The sequence below is a fragment of the Limulus polyphemus genome, unplaced genomic scaffold, assembly GCF_000517525.1.
Source record: "Limulus polyphemus unplaced genomic scaffold, Limulus_polyphemus-2.1.2 Scaffold5060, whole genome shotgun sequence".
Taxonomy (NCBI): domain Eukaryota; kingdom Metazoa; phylum Arthropoda; class Merostomata; order Xiphosura; family Limulidae; genus Limulus; species Limulus polyphemus.
Window position 1 is genome coordinate 11,000 of NW_013670670.1, and position 22,762 is coordinate 33,761.

Genomic DNA, 22,762 nt, shown 5'->3' on the forward strand with positions numbered 1-22,762 from the left:
ATTCATTGACATGTCAGTAGATTTCTACATGTGCACCATCAGAGGCTCTTGGCACGTCTAACCGATATTCGATTTCAGTCCACGTTCGCTGCAACATGTCCACGGTTACAGTGGCGATGGCGTCGGTTATCCCGATCTTCAGCTCCGTGATGTCTGCTATAGATGTGTGATACACGATATCCGGAACATACCCCCATATTTCTTTCCTGTACTTGTGTCTGTAATTATGCTGCACTACAGTCACCAATTTTGTCTCTGCAAGCCAAACAACGCATTGGGCCTTTTCTTGCACACTTGCCATTTTACAGGATAACACTACTCACTGTAGTGAAAAAACAACAACATGACAATAAAACTGTTTAAGTTGGGTTACAAGATGTTGAAAACTGCATGATTGTATGCCTTTAGTTATTTAATTATTAAATTTTAAAATAGGAATGATAGTTTTGGACCACTCTTTATATTACAGTGTGGTTAAGATTCTCTCTGGAGGGCGTGATGATAACAGCTTATGTAGAAACGATACGTTATTAATTCACAAGCTAAAACAAGAACTGAGTGAGTGACTTCGCCGATAAAACTTCTAACATGAATACAGAACAGAAGATTTGACTCAATTTGATATCCTGTCTTTGCGAAAAGTTAAATATACTTAAAGTTTACAATCAATAATAGGTATGATGAGAAAGCGCATGTTTTTACAAAAACATCAAGCAGTCCAAAATCCCCTCTTGGAACACACTAGTTGCGCTCTTTACCGTATCTGATAAGATTGGATTCAACAGTAAAACTATTGACGTGTAAAGATTTTATGCGATTTATTTAAGCGAAATGCAAACGAAGTTTAGTTGTGTTTTTGTTGTATTTTCTGTGAGTGAGAGATTCAGCAGATAATTAAAGAAATCGACAAAGAACGAGATGTGTGTGTGATACTGACACTGGCAGGTATAGTGGTTGTATTAGTCGACCTCTGAACACAAGCAGCGTCACACTTTGACATTTCTAAACAACAATGTATCCCACATACCAATTCGTGTTATACAAATACGCACGTAATTCACTTCTTCCTCGTGACATTATGGAAATGCCAAACCATTTACAATGCGAACCAACACAGACATGGCGATATATCCTGTTACTCTAACAGAGATAATACATTTTACACTGCTCCTTTGGTTCCGGCAATCCTCAAATACATGTAGTACTTTATTAACAGATATGTTGAAATTCAAAACAAACTACCGAGCTGGCTAATATACAACATACAATAAATGTGATATGGGTGACATTCGATGTTATTCTACTACTCCCTTGTCATTTCTATTGAAAAGGATGAAATTTTCGCCAGTTTTAAATGAATATGTGGCTGTTGGACATAGCAGTTAACAATAATTTGCTCTACATGGAAAAAAAATATATCGAGCTTACACCTTCATCACAGTAAATGTTGTTAAGCTGAAAGATCGCTGCATAAAAGTTTTAGAAAAGTCACGGATTGAACTAACTGAATACGTTAAATTTTATCCTCCCCCACACACTAGCACTTATGCTTACCCCATGTAACTGTCAATGACCTCAAAAGAATGCACGTTATTGCAAAGGGGATGCTCTAAGAAATTTTCTATAATGCACTTATTTAGCTATATAAAAATAGAGCTGTTTGTCCACTTCGAAAAAATTCGGTAAAGGAATATAGGTTGCCCCCAAAGGTCGGATTTAACTGGATAAATAATCGAATGAACGGTTCGAATTTAGCAACTATTTCAATTTTTACTTTCAATGCCATGCGTAACGCAGGTACCTTTGCCGATGTCCCCTATTCATTAGACATGCATGACAAATTACACACACGCACGCCGTCCCGCCATCCCCACAAAGCCAACGAAATAAATGCCGCACGGGCACATTTACTGGTAGACAATATTTTACTTAACCTTAAACCTGTTCCCTTAGCCTATGTGTGCCCTCTTTTATAGTTAATAGTTATCCCACGTTATGAATCTCGTATATATAAAAATCATCTTTGGGTTTTGCTCAGGTTATGTTGTAATATAATAAGGTAACAGTCCTTCGTGTCCACTTTAGATGTTGCAGTCGTTATGCAGGAAAACAATTAATACGTATGTTCTAAGATTTCGTAAAATTCTATTTTGCAAAAAACGATAAATGCAACAACAGCGGTAAGCAAATGTGATGTCTCCAAGTTTTGGGCAAATTAATTTTATAATTACCGTAGTTTTAAAGTTTACTACGAAAATTTGTGACACCAAATAATGTGTACACGTTTTAGTATATCACACGTTCTCTATTGAAGCATGATTAGTATCGATTGGTTACATTTTGCCATTAAATTTGTCTTCATTAACCTTACCCATTTATGGGTGTTTTACGCGTTTTTTTTTTTTCCTTTTCCATTTATATTGTATGTGCAAAGACTATCAAATTAATCACGACCGAAATAATTTGTAGAAGCTCGTTTCTAAATACAACAGATAAGGAGAAAAAAAAATGGTGTTACACACGTTAACCAGTTTTGTACGAGATTCCATTTAAATGTTTTTCTTGTGTTTTATGTATATTTCTAATGTTCGCTAGTTTGAACTGTTAGTTCGTATTCCGATTTAAATGATTTAGTTATGTAATTAAGTTAGTGTGTTATACTACCAACCTTCACTTGTAACCCTAAAATTACTTATGGGGTCAGTATCCATCTGATAATAGCATACGAATCATACTAAACTGTGGAAATACCACCAATATTGCAGTAAATTCCACTAAATTCTGATGGAGTCTCCTATCCATTTTACATAGAAAATGGGTGGGTGAAGGTGAACCAATATTTTGTCAGGGTTTTTACATTGAGTGTAACAACAGGAAAAAATAATGCAATACATGGGCAACACTAGTAGTGAACGGTATACAAAGAAGTCCAAGACCTTAGGGTTAATAACATGTACTTGTAATATCAATGACGGAAAAATACCAACCTTCAGATTAGACAGCTAATAAAGGTGGCGTTGCCAGTGGGTATGTTTGTTATCTATTGTAAAAATAGGAGAATAGGCTATGTTGTAGAACTTGTATGCTTGTTTCATTTTCGACCTTCGTATATTTATGTACTATCTCATCTTGGAAGAGTGATGTTTTTACTTAAATTTATATTGCACCTAAATAACCGTACTACGTACACCCCCCAGTCTGGAAGTTATGTTAAGGTCGTGTTCTCCTAGTAGCATTTAAAACTTTGAGATATTCGAATATAACTATTGGTATTTAGTTTGACTCCAGTTTCACGCTTCATATTAAGTAATATTTCATAAAACATTTCGACTTCGTATATATTGATATTAGCAATATCCAAAAAACATAGCCCATTACATTTCTAAAAAAAATTAAGGGTTGGGAGAGGAAGGGCAAATGTCATTTTCTATAAAATGATTTCAATGGCCCATCCCCAGTTGATGCCATTGATAACGTCAATGAGAAAATCGTTTTGTTCTGTATATTTTTATGAAAATGTTGTATTATCAAAAACTATATCTACACTACCATAAATGTATTTTTTTTTCCAATTTGAGGCAGTTTAAATTGTAAAATACAAAGGCCATATTATGTACAATTATGGTTTGATAACTTAATCGATCTGAGATTATATTCATTAACAGAAATCTCAGTCATAGTGTAAGATTGCATTGGTTCTCATCCTTTATGGAATCCATTCATGAACACCTACACCGAGATAGGTCTGTATATGGAAGCCTATCTTACAGTGCATAAAAGTGGCAGTACGAGACTTTATTTCCATTTAATAGAACCAGGCATCGGTTTTCTTAAAAAAACAATAATATGGAAACTTGATTTTTCACTGTCATGGACAATACTAGAAAGACAGAGAGAGTGAAAAAACCTCATTTTAAGAGTTTCATATTTACAGTGGAACTATTAATTTCAAGAGTACATATTTTACAATCAAGAAACGTATACCCACAAGTTAAGAGACCAGTAGTAAGATACTAGTATATGTGCATATTCCAAATGTCACAGCCACCTTCCTTTGTGCTCTTTAGTTTGATCATACATTAATAGGAAATGGTTTTCATTTCATTAGCATCAGTATGTACAAACTTGTATTTGGTGGTTAATTACAATAATTATGAACATTCTTCGGTAAGGCACTGATCAGGAGAAAATCGTTCATGTTTTAACGATTGCATGAGGTGAATAATTAGCACATATGCTTTAATTTGTCCATGAAGTCATTCCTCTTCATTCTTATTACAGATAATTCATTGATCTATATCGAATAGGTACTGTGTTAGAAAGAGCCTTCCAGATGATGATAATGAGTTATATTGTACTAACATATAAAGAAAACAGACAACAAAAAAACACACATCTTTGATGTAAAGAATAAATAATCTACATATTAAAATGTTAGAGAAGCACATTAAGTATTATCTTAAGATACATGTAAGTAGTGTGTGCTCCTCTGTTTTACTTTCAGTCAACTTAGATTGATGACAGTTTTTTTGTTCTTGTTTTGTTTTTTTTTACCACCAGGTCCTGGCTGTTAGAAGACTAGAGCAGCTAGGAAGTGACAGGCAAGTCTGATCAACTAATATGTATGTACTGGGCTTCTTTTTGAACTGTGGTTTGGAGTCAGGGGAAGCTCTAAAAGGGGGAGGGTAGTAAAGGAGTTGAAAAAAATTAAAAAAAACCTCTATGAAAGTTTTTTTTTTATAGTTCTAATACAAAGAGTTTCTTCATTTTCTCAACAATTTCACTATATGATTACAGTTGAAAAAAAAAGCATTCATTTTTTTTATTTGGTTGTTTCCAATAATCACTCCTAGCTACACAAAAGCTACCTGTGTATAACTGTCCATAATTTTACACTGATACAGAGTAGGGTGAAGGCACCTAGTCAATAAAACCCAATGCCAATACCTGGGCTACTCTTATCAGAGGGAATAGTGGGATTTGACCATCACTTATAGTGCATCTACAACCCCAAATTTCAGAGGGACATTTTTCAGTAAGGGGACATGAACCTTTAGTGTTAACTTCTAGATCATGACTGGTCTTTCATTTTGTTATTCTAAGAAAGTTATTTTATGACCAAGTGTTTCAAAGTTATTGAATAATTAAAAAATATACTGAATAGTATCAATGTTAAAGGTATTGATCTAGAATGAATTATGGAGAGGAATAACACTTGTACAGTAATTTTTGTGTGTTACTTTTAAAAATGTGTAACACAGCGTTTCATAATGCAGATATAATCACTCAGTTGCTTGAATTCTTTTAACGCATTTCACTCTTATGATGCGTATCCTGAAAACTTTGTATTCTCTGTTTCAGATGCTTTTTTCCTACTCTTTTTCTCTTAATATCTTATATATATTTTGGAAACATTTCATTGTGTTTATCACTTCCTTTATGATACTGACTAACACACTTAGCCTTTACAAATTTAGAGTTGGGTGAGGTTCAATAAAAATGAGGTTATAACACTTCTCTCTTTATTTCAGGCATAATGGTATGGGTTAGCAAATCAAACAGCTGTCAAACAATGGATCTTAGTGTTAGAAACAGAAGTCAGTTTATGTTTGTACCACCTATAATTTTCTCAGTACAAGCAAATATAGTGATTAGTGTATCATTGACAGTAATGATAACCAAATTATCTATCAGTTAATCTACAGTTGATTTCCTCCATAAAGATTTCAGATATACTAAGTGCATACTTACTGTTAATAACTTAAGATCACATATGACTATTTATTAGAATACTTTAACCATGTAAATGATGTTGTAAATTAAAGGTTTGGTATGATCAAGTAGAAGAAGGATTAAGATAATTTAATACTGAATTTCAGTTAATTTGTTTAAGAAAAGTTTTGAATTCATTTGGGCATTATATACTGACAGTACTTATTTTTACTTTCAGATCAGATTACAGTGACATTCTCAACCCACCACTTCCCACAGAAATCATGTCAAGTATAGAAAGCAGTTCCAGTGACTCAGAAGAGAGTAGCTCTGGCTCAGAATCAAAAGAAAGTAATTTGTCTGGAAGAGTTTCTCCAGAATCACCAGCAAAGGTTATTATAGATTTATTGTTCTATAATTATTTTGTAAGGTGTAAGAATATTGCCTTCATTTCATGATTGTAATCTATTGCTTATAGTGCCATAATTAGTTTTTAAGAATAAATGGTAAAAATTTCTGTTTGTGAAAGTAAACAGTTCCAGAATTCAACACAGAGAATTATTCACTATCTGTAAAACAATTTGTATATATCCAGTTACCTTTCCATCCCCATGGTTTATGACTACACTGGTTAAAAGTCCTGAATCTTTTATGAAATTCAGTTGAAGTATTGTGACAGCTAAAATTGCAAGGTTATCATGTACCTTGATAGTGGTTCATAATAAGGATCACAAAGAATTGCATAAAACCTTAATATAACGTTTGGACTAAAAGCACCTTAAACAATAAAGATTCAGTTCAAACAACACTTAAACCTTTACTATTGACTGCTAAGGCTGTAAACATGTAAAAATGCACAAAATAGCAAACATGTTAGACTTACAAGGAAAAGAAAATCTGCTCCAAATGGCCCGTTTGTAATTATTATTATTCTTTTTTTGCCAGCCTAAAACAAAAATGGCTTGGTGTATTGCATCTAAGCCTTTTGTAGAACACTAAATAAGGTACTGCAAAGGTTGTAGACATTATTGAAAAGTTGATTTGTTTCTTCTATATTTTACACAAGCTAAAAACATCACAAGTTTAGTGTAAACATAGTTATAATTACCCCTTGAAGTCAACTCTCTTACAAATATACGTTGTTCCTTTAAAAAACTTAAGTACAGGATGAAACAGGAATTTCCAGCCAATAATAGATGAGCATTAGATGACCATATCGTGTAGATAATCAATGCTTAGTACACTATACATTTGGTGCCTTTAGGGAGCCAACCCCTATATTATGTATGAAATGAAGGAGTAAAAAAACACACTATGAAATTTTATTACACACATTCATAGACACTTCAAAAGACACAAAGCTTTATTTAAAACAATGTTTTAGGTGTATGTGCTTTATTTGAAAAGGCTGTTTTTCAACTTGAAAATTTGCTTTTGTACTCAGTGGGGGTTGTGTTTTAGTCTAGGCATATATTTGCCCATTGCTATGCATTATATATAAAGAACTTGAGTTACAAGAAATTATAAATGCTAACTATATTCTCAAACAAATCTCCACGACAATCTTTCAGCAGCAGCTTGACATTTTACATCTTGAAATAATGTGATCAATAGTTACAGAAAATCATCATGAACCATTTCAGCTAGTTATTAGATATGTTTATTGTCATTACAATGTTTAAAGTTAGCTACCATATCAAGTAAACCTTTGCCCATAGTTGATCATAAAAAAAAAAAAAGCCAATTTAAAATCCTGCAAATAGGGATCATAAAAAGGTATGGAAACAAGGCTGGAGATACCGTAGACATTATTTACTCAAACTGTCAGTCCGTATTTTGACTCCACCCTATATAATTCTAGATAACAGCATGGAACCAAAATAGGGGTTTGTATTTTGAGTAAATAATGTCTATAGTATCTCCAGTCTTCTTTGCAGGTTTTTAAATTCCCAATTTTTTTTTATTTATCTTGTCCTATTATGCAATTGATTATGAAAGCATGCAAGGCACAAAACTAACATTTCAAAGAAAAGAATATTTGCAATGTTGAACTGTATTAGCAAAACAAAAGAAGGTGCAATTCCAGCAGGGAAAAGAAAAACTGGATACTCCTGGACTGGCTATCAGTGGATGTGAATAAAGTTGAACAGCTTGTTTCTGAAAGTAGCCTAAGAACACAGTGGTCCATAACAGATAGTATAAACCTTCCTTGGAACTTTAAATAAGATAATTCTTGCAGAGCTAGGTCTATAAAATAGTACAAGATCTATGTTCATTGCAAGCTCTTCCCCAAATACATAGCTGAATGGAGGATGAACTGTTTATAAGCAGTATGTGCTGTATTTGGCATGTGCCAAATGGAAGTATGTCATCATATTGGAAAAAGCCTACACCTATTTAAGTGTCTCCAGAAGTCCAGATAATTTATTATTACCATGTTGGTGATGCATTTCAGAAGTGGTACAGAGAACATTAGGAATGATGGGGATTGCAGGTTCCAGCTATAATGGTAAATAAAACATCTGGAGAGTCTAGAAAAATGCCAAGGTGAACTCTGCATACTATTGGACTGATGTACTGTGAAGAAAAAATTTTTTTTACTGACTGGATACCATTAAGGTTTGGATCCATCAAATAAAGCATGAAACTACACATCCAAATCAGTATGGCAGTTCTTTCCCAAGATTAAAGTACAAATGGAAATTCATGTTATATCATTTGCAGACTTGTATGCATGCCTTTGGGTTCTCAATAAGAACCTCAGAAGTTATTGTTGCAGATCATTCATGGACTTCACAAGCATTTAAAAAGGAGATGGATGACATTTGACCTCAGTATATTGTACATAAGCCTGCTGCAGTGGAAATTATGATTCAGAACACAACCAGGGCTGGTCCAGCATGGCCAGGTGGTTAGGGCACTAGACTCACAATCTGAGGGTCACGAGTTCAAATCTCTGTCCCACCAAACCTGCTCACCCTTTCAGCAGTGGGGGGTGTTATAATGTGATGGTCAATACCCACTAATCATTGGTAAAAGAGTAGCCCAAGAGTTGGTGGTGGGTAGTGATGACTAGCTGCCTTCTCTCTAGTCTTTCACTGGTAAATTAGGGACAGCTAGTGCAGATAGCCCTTGTGTAGCTTTGCACAAAATTAAAAAACAAACAAACAACCAGGTCTATCACTAGAATACCATTAGTGGTAAAAGCAGCTCTGATCACATTATATTTAGTTTATACTCAAAAATTGACTTATTGTGTACTGCTATGAAGTGCTAATGGCTGAACAAAATTTACCCAGGTTCAGGTTATTCAAAATGTATGGCAGTTTCTCCTGGTTTAAAAAGTGGTTGTGCAGTGACTCAGTACTTTTTGCTTCTGCCTTCAATGCTTTTTATTGGACTTTTTTTTCTTATTTGCATAACACCAACCCCTTTTTTTTCATTTTTGTTAAAGACTTCAAGAATAAATGTAATACAATTATACTTTTTATATAGCTTATCTAAAAAAAATCAACCAATCAACCATAGTACATCTGATAAGTTCTACTTGAAAAAAATATCATGTAGAGTCAAGACTATAGAAATGTATTGTGAATTATTATTTTAAGAATGTTTGCTCACTTTGTTCCTCATGAAAATTTCTGTTTTTGTTTTTCGTTAGAGCTCCCATTTTAGTTTATATTATAACCAATGTTCTTTTTTTTTATGTCAACAGCATAGTACTCAAAGCTGGAGTCTTGCTAACTTTATGGAAAAGAAAGACTTGCGCCCTTTAGCATCATTAAAAGATGCAAATTCAAGTAGTTACCATCATAAAGTTCAACATCCTGTGATGAGCAATCAACAGAATATCACACTGGATTTGGCTGATAAAGATTCTGTTAATTGGATTCTAGGAAAATATTCTAGTGATGATATTAAGGATTATTTACAAAGGTTAGTGTTGTCTAAAGTACTAAAGAAATATATCAATACTATTTTTAGAAATAATATTAAGCTTGGTTTTGATAATGCTTCCAAGTATTAGTTTAGGTAACTGTGGTAACGTACAACACCAATAAATAGTCAGTCATCAATATTCAAGTTATCACAACTTTGTTTTAGATGTTTTATCAGTTGTTTTTGTTATCATTGATTGCAATAATTCACAGTTTTACTTTAATATAGGTTTTTAAATATGATATTAAAATGTACACAAACAAATATGATAGCGTACCTGATGAACTCTTCACTATGAGGTTTCAAATGTTGGTGGGTTTTTTTGTTATCTATTTTTTTCTCTCCATGAATTGTTTTCTCTTTTGTTCCAATAAATTGTGAAATATGGGATTAAACTAAAGAAAAGAAAGAAACATGCGGTACACTACATACTGGCCTACTTACTCTGAGGTTTTATACTTCTTCCACACTATTTACATTTGTAAAATTCTGCAGATATTTTGGTTAATTGTAAAACATGTTGACAAACAAAATTGTAGAATTACATCAGTTGTTTCCATTATACAGTTTTTTAATTCCCCAGACAATAACTCACTTCCACACACATTTATGATTAAAGTTAACTGATAATATCAGATAAAAGTTTTGTTGCTGTATGTGTATAGTTCAAAGAAGAAAAATGATGTTAATGGAAATTTTTTTCTGTTTGTTTGTTTGATGAAAATGAAATACAGAAATTCTAGAGTAGGATGCATTAAATGTCTTATGATATTGTAATTGAATAATGCTGTGAAACTGTTTTAAATAACACAGAACTTATTATTTCCTTTATACTTTTTTTTTTGGTTAAACAGTCCAAGCCCTAACTTACTGGATTTTGATTCTGAGGCCTTGTCACCAAACCGCGAGGGCCAGCTGTTGTTGTCACCCATTATTTCATCACCACTGCTAAAAGAAGAAGACACTGAATCAGAAAAGGATGCCTTAAATACACATCTTTCTGAGGAAGAAAAGTGTAGAAGTGAGATACAAAGAAACAACAATATCAGATGGTTAGAAAAGAACTATGGCAGTGAAACTAAAGGGGCTTTTGCTGATCAGGAACACTGTGTCAAAGTACAAGTACATACAGGGAAAACAGAAGAAAATCTTAATATATCAGAGAGTGAAAAAAGTACAAATATATTTTGTAATCAATATAGTTCAAGCCTTTCTTTTACTCCCGAGATGTCCAGCTCAACTGTGTCTAGAGCCGATAGTACAGTGAAAAGTTCTAGGCCAACAAACAAGTCTACTATATATGATTCTCCATTGCATAGTTCAAGTAGTAATAACTCCTATAAATATTTAACTTCATTTAAGTATAGTCAAGAAACCATACAAAATAACCATTATAAGACTAAAAAAACAACAGCAACTAGTAAAAGCCCACAAAAGCTTTTGTGTGATGGTTATGTAGATAAAAGTATTGCCAGAAAAGAAATCTTTAAAATGTCTGACCATAAAATGAAAAATGGATCAGGGAGGTTCACAGTGGCAAAGTCTGCGAGTTTACATTCTGAAAAAAAATCTCATAAGCAAAAACCGAAAAGAATGGTGAAAAGAAACACATTAAAAATAAAATCTCAGGAGATTATCCAGTCAGATTCATCAGATTCAGATGAACATGAAACATTTATAGCTCTAAGAAACGTTTCATCCAATGTGAAAAATATTGACAATGAGAAATTTTCTTTAAAAGAAAAATCACCTAGTGTTACCTCTAGTTTGTCCAGAAGACATAGACAAAAAATTAAGAATGGAGATACCCATATAATTTCTACTAATGTATCAAATTCGTCTCATTTAACTGACGTGATTAATGGTGTAGCTAAAGGAGACTTCCTGTGTTTAGACAGCTGCTCAGATAACGAGAAGCATGTGCCATTAAATGGAGAGAGTAATCTACTGACCAAGTCATTTGACTATACAACAATGCTTAACTGTGAGAATCCCATTAAAATGGACTCGGCCATAATTCTCTCACCCATTCATAATGGGAGGACACCTAAAGCTCTTCCAGAGCACAAAGAAAATGCCATTCCATGTGTTCTAGTGAATATTAATTTAGGTCTTATAAACCGAGTGCCTGTATATCCACCAATAGACAGGACTATATCTGGTAAAGAAAAAGATAAAATTCAATCAAAAGACTCTATCAAATCCAGTCCAAGGGAACATTTGAAAGAAATAAAAGATTTGAATAGAAAAAGTGTTTGTTTAAGTCCTATGTGTGATAACCTATCATCAGTAAAGAGTAAAGAGATAAGTACTCAATCAACACCTAAAACTCAGAAGCGAAAAGCTGAAGAAGATAACAGAGGGAATGAAAAGAAACACAAAATGTCTGCCACTGCCAGTATACCCCCAGAAGCACAAGTTACTGTGTAAGTAGGTTAATATTATTTTTTTGCTGATGTTATTTGCTTTTAAAATGTTGTTAATTTTAATACACCTGTAATTTGATCTAGACGCAGATACAGTCATATAATGTCAAGTCTTTGTAAAATATAAGTAATGTGGTAAGGGACAAGCATGCTCGCTCATGTTTTGCATTTTCTGTAGGTGAAGATTTGTGCTAATGCTTTATGCCCTTGTCTACCGTCTGTAGTCTGCTTTGTTTGTTGATGACTTCGTTGCAAACTAAAGATGAATAAATGCTTCAAATTATTTACTTCTAATCTTTGTCAATCTTATGTACAGTTAACACAAAATTTGATATGATATTAAAGCATAATTATTTTGTTATAAACTTCTGGGAGCTTTTCTCATGTAATACTTTTTTTAGCTATTTTCTACATAGTGCAGGCAATGGAACAATGTTTATATTTGCAATAAACACATGCTGAGCATTATTTTTGCCAGTGGTTTATGTGCAGTATCATACCCAAGTATTTTTCAATTTTTAAAATCCATATTGTTTTGGTATTCCAAATACTCAAACGTAGGAACAAATAAAAGCATCAATTCATTACAACGATGATACTGAATTGCATAGTTTCGGGTCAACTATTAAAAAGAAAATTCATGGTTAAACCTTGTTGAACCTGCACTTTTACCAAGATTACAGAAGTAGCTGAATAATAATAATAATAAAATGTAATAAAATTAAAAGATATGAATCTTTTCTGATACAGTACATTACTCCTCTCACAGAAATAGATATTCTCGTTTAGTGCTGCCCCCTATATGCAAAAACATTTTTTCGCTAGCCTTGAAGCTCCCACCCATCTGGAATCTACCGATTCCAATGCGTCTTGCATGCAAATCCTCATGCGACAACCCTCCATCAATAAGAGTGCAAAACATTCTCTTGATGCATGTGACTCCCTCTATTCAGTTCTACCGAACTATCACTTCTCGTTTTTTTAGTGCTCTTCGTATTGTTCGAATTCATGAATTTATATCGTTAAATTTCCGAAGTAGAATTTCTTCATTAATCGGTTCTTCTTTACCAGTTGACGAATTTTTCAGATAACTTAATTTCCCAGTCTTTTTTTTTCTCTGTTTTTTTAATCAAACATTTGTGTTTGATTTTTGTATTTCAACTATGAATTCTGAGGTTTATGTTACCATTTTGGTTATCATACCTCCTACTAGCACAACCACACAGGCTGCAGGTGGGTGGTAATCAGTCATTGGATTTGTTGGCTATTATTTACTGTGAGATTGATTGTTATATGGGTCAACCTACTTCTCCTGAACAGGCCAACCTGTTCAGGCTGACAAGGACTTTGACAGCCTTTTTCCACCATTGGATTTTGCCGTGTTTTCCTATGCCCCTCCTGTGGAATCAGCTAGGCCTAATACTTCGTTTTTAGACATGATTTTTCATGTATGTTCTGTTTTATCCATTTCCCCCCTACAATCCCCGTCCTTCATTGTTGCATGATACCTCTTTATCTCAGTATTTGGTTTCCCCCCTTCCCCGGATATTAAGGTTCATGCTGAGCATTTTGTTTCTCAGTTGGTTAAAGGTGCCAACATGCCTTGTCCTTCCACAGGCTTCGGATCAGTTTGCATTCGCTTACCATCTGGCTGAATGTCCATTTCTTGACTCTCAGCAGTTGGAGTCGATTTTACCAGTGTGTGGGGCAGATGCTGATATTTTCCTTTGTACTTATCTCATACTCGATTTTCCCGCCTCCGTCTTATCCTTACTACTCTTTTACTGTACTTATCTACTATTCATCTTTTTTCTGAGGGGATTCACAGAGATCCTAAGGGTATTCGAGAGAGAGCCTCTCCCTAATAACCTCTACATTGGCATGTTTGTCATTTCCAGCTCTCGCTTTGCACACGTGGTTTCTCTGTTGTTGGGATCTCCTGAGTAGAGATTTCCTTGTTCCAGGTTCGTTTATCTCCTCCTTATCTCAGGGATTTATGTGTGGCCCCTTTTCTTCAGCAGTATGTTTTTGTTAATGTTCCTGATACTTTAGAATCATGTGTGGAATCAGTGCTCTACCCTTTCTTCTTTAGTTGTCACAGTCTGAGCCGAGACATGCCCCTATTACTGTTTCTCGTCCTAGTGCTTCTCAGCCTTTACCTGTTCCTCCCTCCAGGGGGTTCACCATCTCGTTATTTTATTCAATGTAGATAGTCACGTCACCAACAGTATTGGTTACCTGATTTTGTTTCCCTTTAGAGCCTTTTCACTCCAGAACTGTGGCTTGTTTGCAGTTTATCTGAGGGACTTATCATACAAATCATTCTCGAATACCCATTGCCTTGGGATCCTACCACCAGTCAATGTCTGTCTGAGGTGGTACAAGACCTTCTTATCAGAGGTCAATCATCTTTCTCAAGGTTTTTATTCCAGGCTGTTTGTCATTCCCAAGAAAACCAGAGACTTACAGCCTGTTATATATTTGTCCCACCTCAATCACTTTCTGGTTCTACTCTGCTTTAACATGGAGTTATTTCTCATCCCCAGGTAGGCTTTTTCTCCACGTTTGTAGATGACCAAGGTAGACGTCGCGAATGCTTATTTGCATATCCCGATATCTTGTCTGTCTCGATACTATCTTTGATTTGTTCATCATGGGTAGTTTATCAATTTTGCACCCTGCCCTTCGGGCTTGCTTTGGCCTCCATATATTTTTGTCTGGTGGTCAAAGCATTCGCTTAACACATGCTCAAGGGTTGCACTTCCATTATTGCATGGACGACTGGCTTCTATCAGCTCATTCTGAACAGGAGTTTGCCCATCACACTCATTAGCTGCTCCTAGAGGTGGCTCATGTGGGCTGGTTAATCAAAGTGGAGAAGTCGTTCCTTATATGTACTCAATATCTTGTCCATTTGGGTGTTTTTCAACACCCATCTCAGTCAGGCCCAACCTTCTCCTCTTCGACTTTGTTCAGTGGAGCTATCAGTTCTCCATGCCCTTACTGCTCCCTCTATTACAGCTCGTGAAGTTCTATCATTTTGGGGATGTGGTCTTCCATAAAAGCCCTCATCCCCTAGGGTCGTGCACATATGGGGTCTATTCAGTAGGCTCTACATGGCCAGTGGAATCTTGCACATGATCCTTTGGACTCTCCTATTTCCCTTCCTCCTTCTCTTGTTTGCGATCTGCATTGGTGGTTGGACAAGACTTGCACGTCAGCGGGTGTCCCACTTCCTCCTGCTCATCCAGATTTACACATCTTAACGGGCACTTCCCTTTAGGGCTGGGGTTGATCAACAGGAAACTTCAAGACATTGGTCTCCGGCCAAAAGATGTTATCATATCAATATTCTGGAGCTTCTGGCTGTACTTCGTACTTTGGTACATTTTTTTTCATCTTGTCAGAAATTGTCTGGTAATGATCCATTCCGACAGTTCTATAGTGGTTTCTTATCTTAATCACCAAGGTAGTGCCCATTCTCGATTCCTTTGTTTTTGTACTTTGGATCTTATTTTTTGGGACTATGCGCTTGATATTTGTATCATTGTGTGTCATGTTCTGGATGCATTCAATGTTGTTTCAGATCGGCTTTCCCGTCCAAACAAAGTCTATCCGACAGAGTGGTATCTTGATCTTCCTGTTTTCCAGTGGCGTTGCATTCAGTGTGGTACTTCTCATGTGGATGCATTTGCCACATCCCTCAACACCAAGTTACCATTGTACTGGTCTCTGGTTCCTCATCCTCCTGCTCTGGCTGTAGAAGCTTTCAGTCAGGATTGGACCAACAAATATCTGTGTGTTTATCCTCCCATACGTCTTCTTCACAGGGTGATCTTGATCATCCATGCCACTCCATATCAGGTCCTTCTTATTGCTCGTTACTTGCCAGTGCAACCGAGGTTCCCATGGCTGCTCCAGCTCTAATATACCTCTCCATTACCTCTTCCTCGATCCCTTCTGTGTTCACCTTGGTTACTGGTGTTTCATCCAGCCTTTCCTCTCCTCCACCTTCAAGCCTGGTTTGTATCTGGTTCTTGGTGATGAGATCCTGTTAGTCCTGATGGTTAGCTTCTTTTTTAGCTTGTTCTATGTGCCTTTCCTCTAATGAGGTTTATCAATGTTAATGGGACATTTTCAACCATTGCTCTTTGGGTCAGGGGTTTTTACCCACTCGACCCACTGTTTCACATTTTGGATTTCCTCACTTTGCTCTTTGATTGGGGGGTTTTCTGACTCCCACACTTTATTTTTCGTTGTACTGTAGAGTGTTTACCTCTCTTACTCTTTCCTTCAAGATTCATTGTCCACCTCAGCGGGGTGTTCTTCTGCATTGGGATGTTAATGTGGTCCTTGACTGCCCCATTTTGCCTCCATTCAAACCAGTCTTCATGCTATATTTTACCTCTTCCTTAAGACTAATTTGTGGACATTAGAGGTTAGATTTATTTGCCATTGACGTTTCATGTACAATTTATCATTCCACATATGTACTCCTTTATCTATATTGTTTTTCCTTCCCAAAACTTTGGGTAATTCCTCCTTTTCCTTCCTTCCTTCCTTTCTTTTCCCACCTTTATCCTCGTTCAGATCCAGATAAGTTTCTATGTCCTGTATGTGCTCTTTGCTGTTATATTGCCTGCACAACTTCCTTCCATGGTGCCTGTTCCCGCATCTTTATTTCTTGGGAGTTATCCTCTGTTCAGGATCTTTTTCCAGTCCAATGTCAGAAGTAAGCCCTTAGAAAAGACATGTCTCAAATTCACATTAGTTTACTATAGCACAAAAGTAAAATGTGGGCAATTGTGCACACAGTTATAGCCCAATACATGCATCATTCGGCCATTTCTTTCTTCTTTGGCTATTACTTGCTATCCGTCACCATTCTCCATGCATTATTTCAACTATGAAATGGTAAATTTTTCCATTTTATTTTTTTCCTGTCCAGTGGCCTTTTCTCCTTTCCTGGATCCTGCTTTGTGGCGAATGGTGCCTGTCCAGGTATACTTAAATGGAAGTCCATACCATATGGTCATACAGTTCTATAACTCCAACTGAAAACCGAGTTTTCCACATGACTGTTGGAGGTTGCTTCACAGTATCTAGCTTCATAATTAAAGCCCGCACCAGACTGTACCAACTCATGGACTATCATGAGTAAAGCAGTGTCAGGATCGCTGCCCCCCTCCCTCTGGTCCTAGTTGAATAAACCAGGACTGGCCTGCTTTTAAAAATAGGTTTCATGGTCATACATTGCACTGTCTTACAGTGTTGCATCCCTACAAACTCCCTACCTCATTATTCCCCCTCTCTCTCAGTGGAGTATAGGAGTCCTTGCCATTTACTAGTTCCTAGCTGTTTTGGTGGTGGACCATGGAGGAATCCTCCCGAGTGTGACCGATTCTACTCAGTCGAGGGTAGGGAAATGGTGTTCTGTTGTTGTAGATGATGGTACTCTCCTCCTACTCTGGATCATAAGAAAAATTCCTGATGCCACCTGGTTTTGGATAAAACAGATCCACTGTGGAATATACAAGACTGTTTTGTTTAAGAGTTACTATTTAGTTTATTTATTGATTATTTAGTTTTCATAACAATTGTTAAAAGTTAATTATTTTAAAAGCGATAGTTATGACAAGTTTCATTATGTAACTCTGTACGAGTTGCATGTTGTGTATATAGTTTAACTGTTGTACTATGCTTTTGTAATATTGTTGACGTCATCTTACTCGAAGCTTCTAAGTTTTTCTCGTTATGTGTAATATTCTGGCTATTAGAGGGCTAAATATTTCTTGATTTTTGTCATGTGTTATAAATACGTGCAGACACACAGAAGTTAAGTTAGTGAGAGATATAGCTATAGACTGTATTTGTAACTTTAGCAATAAAGAGTGTATAGTGGCGACCTTTAAAGTGTTATAATCGCAGATTATATTGTAATAAACAGAGTGGATAAGAATAACTTGTCTCGTCAATTGGGTTCTAAAGTAACTGAACCAGCTTTTGTGGACTTTTGTCGTAAATAATAATTATTTAAAGCTCTGTATACAACTGTAGTAACCCACGGGGTAAAATAAGTGAATTTACCACTAATCATATTGTGATAACAGAGTAAAGGAGAATAATTTGTGTTGTCAAAGGGTATTCTAAATCAATTGAACCCGCCTGTGTGGACTTTGACGAAAAAGAGAAAATTATTTAAAGCGGTGGATACAACTGTGATAACCACTTTAACTTAAACACACCCTAAAATTCACAACGACTCGCGCAGTCTGCAGTTCAATTCTCTATGCCGTCACTTCTCGCAGGTCATATATACAAAATAGAGGGCGTCTAGCAAACACTCGAGCCTTCAGGAACGTTCGATATACTCATTACGTGTTACCAGAGTCACGTGATTTCCGCTGTCGTAACAATAAATTTGAATTAAACTTGTTGAGATATAGTTGAAATTAACAGAATTTGGAAAACCTCACTATAAAACTTCAGTCTTAATCATTTACACACACACACACACACACACACACACATATATATATATTTTAATACTGAACTTTATACGTAGAAAATGTATCTTGCGCTGCATTGTTTAACATTTAGAAACAATAAATGACTCGCACATCTTTTTCGAGACTTAGAATGATTTAAACGCGAAATAAATGTTTTCACAATTTAGTAATCTAAATTTAGATATGCGAATAATATTGTGGCATTGCGCCAAATTTATTGTTCGATATTATACAGCGGACCAACTGTGAAACTACATTTATTTTCGTTACTAAATGGTCAGTTAAAAAGGAATTAAAATCACCTTAAGTATTATATACACAACAACACTATAAGAAGCCTGATGGTACTCTTTGGTTTGCTGACCCAAGCTGTGCTGATGAGCCTTGAATAGGCAAAACTGCAGTCCACAGTAGAGGGTACGAGCAATCAAAGAGTGTCTACGTCACAGACTTTGAAACTATAGCTTTGGCGAAAAGAAAACATTTGTAAAATAATCATTTTCCAGTCATACTATTCCATATAATTGAGTAATACCGTACACGTTTATAAGTGTGTTTACGAGTGGGGTATTAACTGTTTATAATTAGAGTTTAAATGTTAGCCTGCCCCCCAGTGGCACAGCGGTATTTCTGCGGACTTACAACTCTAGAATCCGGGTTTTGATACCCGTGGTAGGCAGAGCACGATAGCCCATTGTTTTTTTTTTATCTTTGTGCTTAATTACAAACAAACAATAAATGTTAGCCAAAGATCAAAGTTTTGAATTTTACTTAATTTAGTGAACGTTAAAAATGTGCAAATCAAATATATTAAAGAACTAAGGGCTATTCAGAGGTCCTTTCATTGTTTACTACCTGCTTTTTTCACATATCACTGGCAGATAACGATTCACGTTTTATTTAGCCTTACATTTGGAAAATTACGTCATGCTGCCACTCAATTTTGAACAAATTCCTTATATCACTATAATTAATAATATTACTAATGAATTATATATTTAAATAGTAATTACTATTAAAGTGAATACAAGACTGCGACAGACAACGTATATAGATATATACGTATACAGAGAGAGGGAGAAAACGCACCCAGAAACACCTGTCAGATTTTCAAAATGTAACAATTAATGTAAGAAATGAGTTTCATTGCGTTTAATAGGAACTAAATGTCATCTGCGGAGCTCAATATAAGCGAGGCCCTGTTTGGGCATGTTTTGATACGTTACCAAGAACTGAAAAAAAGTAAAATATAAGCTGTACTTTGAAGAGTTTAGTTACAGGGACACCATGGAAACAGTATTAAACCATATAATGATGAAGTACGTGTGTACCTCATGTGGAGGCCGAGGGGAAGTGTGAAGAAAAACATTTACACAAACGTATGCTGGTAGAGTTACCACACCTTTACTTTTATAATGTGATTAATGCTTGCCTGCCTAATCAAACCAGGCCATTATCGTGCCTCTGATGCAATAAGTATTTTTGTTTCTGTTTTTATACATTTATAAAATTTACAGAAATAAAAGTTATTTTATATACAAGTAAAAATAGATTTAATAGTAATACTACAAATAGTATCAATTGTATATAGGCGATAAAACCAGCACTGTATAACCACGGAGACTTGTATAAAATTAAAAACCACAACCAAGATGTTAAGTGTAAATCCGAAACAAATCATTACATATCTTTCAATTTCACAAATTTCATAAGTGAATATTTAAATGAAGCAATTAAAAAATCATACCATTTGTTAACAAAATATAAAAGGTATAATTGTTAAGTGGAAATGTCTGTGGTCATAGTATCCAAAAGCGTTGGAAATATTCCATGTACCAGTCATAACCTAAAAAAATGTCACGGAAGATCAGTTAGAGATTAGGTGTTGCATGCTTTAAGTTCAACTTTCAACGTCCCAACACCTACTACCATTCAACGTCTGCAGTTGTGGGCATGATAGTCAGTCTCCCTTAAAAAGTTTAAGATTTTAAAAGAAACATCATAATAGAAATTTTGTTAAGAACTAACCTTTGTTAGACACCCTACCTCCATCCTTTAAACAGTTATTACGAGAAAAAAAAACTATAAAGGCTTACCAATGTAGTTCAATAAACTTCATTCAAGCATAAGCCGGGCAAGCTGAGACAAAACCCAGCTACCTGAAGTTGGCCCTTCCGGCCCGGTACACTGAACAAGTCATCTTTCAAATAGCAAAATAAGGTTCAGAGCTAGTATTTATAGAAATTAGATACCCTTGAAATTCTGGCGTCCTCGTATGATCACAAAATAGAAAAAAAAAAGTAACAATTTCATTTATGAAATATTTATATTTTAATAATTTAATATATATATTACAAAATATTATAAAACTTTTCCATCCTTTATAATAATTCATTTGTAACTTATATTCTAACCATTGAACATTGTTTGTAAATGATGATCAGTCGTTATAGATAGTTAAATACCGTTTTAGCTGAGAAGTAATTATTCCTTTTAATAAGATACACGGAACTGCACTATTTAGGGTAGGTAGACCAAGGATATTAACGTGTTTTACCACAAACTCTCATTCAAAGTACGGGGAAGACGTGGGGGTGGATGGGTGGCACCGAACTCGTTTGCATGTCTTTCAGCACTAATCTGTCTTCTTTGCTTTGTTTCTTCTGGAGTTTCATACGACCGTGTCAGTTGTTTTCTACATCTCTACATCAGTTATCCTAGTTTTTGTTGCACTTTCTTGATTTTGTCGTGCCAACCATTTACTTTCCTTTGCTAAGCGACGTTTTCTTACTTGCTCTGTTTCTGAACAATTTTTGTTTCATTCAGAAGTTTAGTTTAGAATTTACTTCATAGATGGTGCTAAAATTTTCAGTTCAAATGAAAATCAGAGGATGTTTGATTCCTTAAACATGCCATCTTTTAATTCGAATGTTAACCAATATCTCAAGTACCTGATTTAATGTATAATGGTATTGAAAGAAGTTGATGTAAGTACGATCATTTATAAAATAATAATAACATAAAATCCCAAGTCGATTGGGAAATTGGACGTAAGACTTACACATGGGAGTTGACTGCTGTAACCTCTGCAATTTAAAATATGGTATTTGTGTTTCCTGAATATTGAGAGAGCTTTCTCTAAATACTAAGAAAAAAAAAAAACACTAAAAACTGTAAAAAAATTTCAACTATACTTGTATTTGAACGCAAAATTTCTGCTTGAAATTTGTTTTAAAATCACTGAGGCAATTTGAGCATTATCAAAAATTCTGTACATTTAATTAAGTTATTGTTAATTTTCTATTGGTTTAATGTAAGTGTCTATTGATTGGGACGAACAATACTAAGGAAGGGGCAGTGTTACAACAGCGGAAGTCACGTGACGCTAGTAACACGTCATGAAATTCTAGAAGGATCATGTCTGTTCCTGGCAACTCTAGTCTTTTCTACGCGCCCTCTATTTTTGTATATATAAGCCTGGCAAATAAAGTGGGGGAGAAGTGATGGCATAGATAAGGGCAAATTAAAGATATAGAGACAGATAATCGAGTCGAGTGAGCGGTAGTGACCGTAAGTAAAGTGCATGAATCCTTGAGAATTATAGCGTGTGTTTAAGTTAAAGTGACTGTGGAAATTATGTGTATTGGAAAGTTGAGTTGAGAAATAATAAATTGGTTTTATTTAAGAAAGGATTTGTATCGCTGAAGAATTTTTACGGGAAATTGACAAACCACCAGAGACGTAACAAATTGATTTCAGAGAGTGGGACGAAAAAAACATGGAAACGAGAAGCGGCAAATCAAACTACAGCTTAGCAGATTTGATGGCAGCAATACAAGAGCAGCAAAAGAAACAAGAAGAGAGATTACAGCAGTTGTTGGAGGAAAAAGAAAAGAAACAAGAAGAGAAATTACAGCAGTTGTTAGAGGAAAAAGAAAAAAGAAGAACAGTGAGAAAAGAAACAAGAAGAAAGATTACAACAGTTGTTAGAGGAAAAGAAAAGAAACAAGAAGAGAGATTACAGCAGTTGTTAGAGGAAAAATAAAAGAAATAAGAAGAGTGAGAAAAGAAACAAGAAGAAAGATTACAACAGTTGTTAGAGGAAAAGAAAAGAAACAAGAAGAGAGACTACAGCAGCTGTTGGAGGAAAAGGAAAAGAAACAAGAAGAAAGATTA

General features: G+C 35.1%; 1 protein-coding gene across 1 annotated transcript in view; it reads left to right on the forward strand.

Moving 5' to 3' along the window:
- Positions 1-22,762, forward strand: part of LOC106472068 — a gene marked incomplete at its 5' end in the record, with an annotated part of 55,378 nt that overhangs the window by 5,739 nt on the left and 26,877 nt on the right. The window contains 4 exons of the mRNA XM_022400678.1: positions 4,561-4,601; positions 5,951-6,104; positions 9,428-9,648; positions 10,506-12,077. Of these exons, the coding sequence (XP_022256386.1) occupies positions 4,561-4,601; positions 5,951-6,104; positions 9,428-9,648; positions 10,506-12,077 (1,988 nt within the window). The remainder of the gene's footprint in view (positions 1-4,560; positions 4,602-5,950; positions 6,105-9,427; positions 9,649-10,505; positions 12,078-22,762) is intronic.